A 4,623-nucleotide genomic window follows, 5' to 3' on the forward strand; every position below is an offset into this window, starting at 1 on the left:
GAACACTGAATTCTCAGTTTGAACAGGGGCCTTCTACTGTGTGCCCTCCAGGGAAAATTCATAGCACCTTGGGATAATGCCTTATGGAAGAGGGTAAGAGTCAGTATGTGTGGAGCCGCCTGGTTCTCTTGAATCCACTACTTGGGAATATAACATCTTATGGGAGCTGAGGGCAGGGCTTGTCCCACTCATAGCTTTCTTTCCTCCCTCAGCTCAACTTGCTTCCCCAGTTCCTGCCTTTCCTAAAGTGGGGAACTCAGAGACCAAGCAGCAACAACTGTGCCTTGGATGGTCAGGCCCTAGGTGAGCTTGGTTCTTTCTGTTTTTCCCAAGTTCCCACGTCTGTGGCCCAAGAGTGGCTAGAGCTCTCACCTCCAGGACTCTGCCTCATCTGGGACTATTCCTGTGGCTCTCCTGCCTAATTGCTTCCCCTGGAGCTGGGTCCCTACTGCTGAGTTAATGGACTCTGTCTTTCCCTGGACTTGTCCTTTTGGAATTGTCGTCCCAGCTCCTGTCTCCCACCCCTTTGCCCACCAAGAGCCTGTACCCTGTGCCCTTTGTAGCCCTGATGACTCTGCCCTTCAGATCGGGAATGTTCCTGAACAATAGCAGCTTGTTATTCCAGAATATTGTGGCGTATGAGGACCTGTCTGTGGACTATACTGAGAAGAAGTGGAAAGGTCTGGCCTTTTACCGGAACATGATACTGGAAAATAACCACAGTGCGGCCTCATTGGGTAATAATTCTGTTCCTCAGTAACTTAGAGTCTGCATTCTGTACATTTTCTTTGCTATATTCTTTGTCTTTTTTACCTTTTCATTAGGAAAATTTCCAAACATAGATAAACTAGAGTAAATAGTATAGTGAACCTGTCTGCACCCATAACTCAGCTTTACAAGGGTCAACATTCTCTTTACTTCATTACTGATTGACATAGGGTGGTTTAGTTGGGGTTTTTTAGTTGTAAGGAATGGAGAGTCACTCAAGTTCTTGTAAGTAAGGAGCTCTGTGTTATAAGGCTCCAAGGAACAAGAACCCAGAACAAACCGATCAGCTAGACCACACTGTGGGAAACAGGGACTTGTAGAGACTGAGCCTTGACCCAGGGCAGCCTGGGAGCCTGAGTAGCAAAAGCAAATGAATTTTTATGCCCATGTTCTGGAGTGAATATAAGGCAGCTACTTGCATTTTATCAGTTTTCTCTCTGCTTGTCCTGTTGCTGCTACCCATTTAATTGACTCTGAATCTTTTGTCCCTCTCATAGCTCCTTCCTAATTGTTCCCTCATATTTATTGTTTACTGTGGCTCCTAATGGCTTGACTTCTCTCCATGCACCATTTCAGCTTCCTTCCTACTCATAATTACCTAAATTTTTCCCTACTTCAAGTTCCACATTTACTTAGAGAGGGATTCTGGTTGCAACAGCCATTAAATATCCTCTCTGTTTGGACAGAGCTTTGGCCCAGGCCATGGCAGAGGCTGATAACTAACCTAAAGATAAGCTTCCCTTGAGTCTAGTGCCTGGCACTGGTCCAGTCACCTGTGGTCCATCCTGGGATACTCGGAATCACTTATACAAAGCATGGTTGCCTAAGCATCCCTCTCTGCAAAGACTGGGACAGTTTCCTGGAAGATTTATTGTCAAGGAAGTTCCTGTGATTGACAAGCTTAGGACATTAGCCAACTCTAGAGAGGGTTGGGCTACTGACCCAGACATCTTTGATTTTCCACAGGCTAAATGGCATGACAGCTGTGGCTCTAATTAAAGCATGACTAAAAGAAACCAACATTTTGGTGTTTAGCTATGACCATGATTACTCTTTATTTCCACATTTTGTATTTAAAAATTCCAGAATTCAAGGCAAATATTCACCCATTAAGTTTCCTTTATATTCTATAAAATCAAGATCCCAAAGACACATTTTAATTCATATTTCAATTATTGCTGCTCCTCTTAGTTTTTGTAGGAGTACAGAACTGGTTCATACCAGTTCAGTGCTCTGGGGACATTAGCATCACCACTGTTAGAGCTCTGCTTTCCCTTCAACACTGTTCCTCAGCATTTCTGAACCCATAGTTTCTTCAAATCTTGTCACTGTCCTATCATACAAGATCTCTCCTTTTTGTAAACTTTTGTAATCATACCCTCATAATATAAATCTGCAGTTAACTCCCATCTTTTCCTTCTCTCTTTCTTATATTTGACTTGAGGTATTAATATTTGCTAGCATTCTGTCTCCCTGCATTGTTTTTGAGAACCATAGAACCACACAGTGTTGTGGTTGGAAAGCAACTTAAAGTTCATCATTTTACTAAGGACACATAGCACCGGAGTGACTTCTGTAGGAATACACCATACTTTACAGTATGGTCTCTTGCTTTCTGATGTCCCTTCTAATTTGGCTGTATTGGCTGAATGTTGGCTAATGTTGGCTGTCCTGGAATCTTTTTCCTACCTTCCTCCACTGACTATTTTCCCCTCTCTGTTTTTTAGCCCTGGAGGAAAGAAAAAAATGGGCTACTTCCTATATCCTCTCCTGTTCTCTATGTGTCGTCTTATTTCTTAACCATAATGTGGCTTCTCCTTAGATACATAGCCTGTAAATGATTCTGTTTGCTCAGTAGAACAAGAAGTAAGTAAAAGTTTTCTTCTTTGTTTTGGCAGCAGGTAGAAACATGATGGAGAGTTCAGAGTTGACGCCAAAGCAGGAAATTTCTAACGGATCAGAGTCATCTGATAGGATACCAGGGGGACTCTTTGGGCTGGTTCCTGGGGGAACAGTGGCTGGAGATGTCCATGAAGATACTTTCGAGAAGCTAGAAGTGCCACCCTCAGATGAAGAAGGGAGCAGACTAGAAAGTGCTTTCTTGGGAATAACAGGTAAGGATAAGAAAAAATCCACAAAAGACAGGTGTGAGGAACATAAGAAGATCAGGGAACATCAAAATCTGTCTTCTAGTCCTGCTGAACATGAAGGAACTCTAAAGGGACAGAAATCCTATCAGTGTGATGAATGTGGCAAAGCTTTCAGTTGGAGTTCACACCTCATTGGCCATCAGAGAATCCACACTGGAGAGAAACCCTATGTGTGTAATGAATGTGGTAAGACTTTCAAGCAAACCTCTCAGCTCATTGTTCATCTCAGAACACACACAGGGGAAAAGCCCTATGAATGCAGTGAGTGTGGAAAGACCTATCGGCACAGCTCCCATCTCATTCAACACCAGAGACTTCACAATGGAGAGAAACCTTATAAATGTAATGAATGTGGAAAAGCTTTTAATCAGAGCTCCAAACTCTTTGACCACCAGAGAACTCATACTGGGGAGAAACCTAATGAATGCAAGGAGTGTGGGGCAACCTTTAGTCGGAATAAAAATCTTGTGCGACATCAGGTCCTTCACAGTGGTAAGAAACCTTACAAGTGTAATGAGTGTGGGAGAGCTTTCTGTTCCAATAGAAATCTCCTAGACCATCAGAGAATCCACACTGGGGAGAAGCCTTATGAGTGTAATGAATGTGGCAAGGCCTTCAGTCGGAGCAAATGTCTTATTCGACATCAGAGCCTCCACACTGGGGAAAAGCCATACAAATGTGGCGAATGTGGGAAAGCCTTCAGTCAGAATTCTCAACTGGTTGATCATGAGCGAATTCATACTGGAGAAAAACCTTTTGAATGTAGTGAGTGTGGTAAGGCATTCAGTTTGAGTAAATGTCTTATTCGGCACCAGAGACTTCACACAGGTGAAAAGCCCTATAAGTGCAACGAGTGTGGTAAATCCTTCAATCAAAACTCCTACCTCATTATACACCAGAGAATTCACACTGGTGAGAAACCCTATGAATGTAATGAGTGTGGAAATGTCTTCAGTTATAATTCCAGCCTTATGGTACATCAGAGAACACATACTGGGGAAAAACCCTATAAATGCAACGATTGCGGAAAAGCCTTTAGTGACAGCTCACAGCTTATTGTGCACCAGAGAGTTCACACTGGAGAGAAACCTTATGAATGTAGCGAGTGTGGGAAAGCCTTTAGTCAGCGCTCCACTTTTAATCACCACCAGCGAACTCACACTGGAGAGAAGCCCTCAGGTCTGGCTCGGTCAGTTTCTTAAGGCATGGTTCTCTGAGACAGAGAGTGAAGACCTTTGAGTTAAGTTTTCTTTATAAGAAGATGCTCACACCGTGGTTTCCCCCGGGAGTCACTAATCAGTGTGGACCGTTGCCTGCCTGATTTCCTTTGGGTCGCTAAGGTGGGAGAGTGGGAGTAACTTAGTGTGATCCTTACCCACTATTAGGAAAGTAAGGACTACACATTTCATTTACTTGTAGGTTTCCTTCTCCCTTTCTTTGTTAAACTGTTTTAAAATCTAATTCGTTAGTGTGCATTCCATAATCAGATTCTGTGTTTCTCAAGAACAGCGATTATATCTTCTTTATTCTACTGCAATTCCTCCATTTCATCACTTACATGAAGTCATTCTACAAGGTTATTCTTTCCTGCTTCTTGGCTGTCACCTTACACAGCTACTTTTTAAATTTATATTGTAATCTGTGTCCTCTCATCATTTTTATTTTCTACCTAGAAAACCTTTTCTTCCTGTTTGGTAATCATGTC

At 42.7% G+C, this 4,623-nt stretch overlaps 1 protein-coding gene across 1 annotated transcript; it reads left to right on the forward strand.

The window, feature by feature from the left end:
• Nucleotides 1-273: 273 nt before the first annotated feature.
• Nucleotides 274-4,120, forward strand: ZNF852 (zinc finger protein 852). The gene is given in 3 exon segments (XM_012652819.1): nt 274-303; nt 626-737; nt 2,670-4,120. Coding segments are annotated over 3 exon segments (1,578 nt in total). The 5' UTR covers nt 274-288.
• Nucleotides 4,121-4,623: the final 503 nt, after the last annotated feature.

Source organism: Propithecus coquereli, unplaced genomic scaffold (genome assembly GCF_000956105.1).
Source record: "Propithecus coquereli isolate 6110/MARCELLA unplaced genomic scaffold, Pcoq_1.0 Scaffold1, whole genome shotgun sequence".
NCBI classification, from domain to species: Eukaryota; Metazoa; Chordata; class Mammalia; order Primates; family Indriidae; genus Propithecus; species Propithecus coquereli.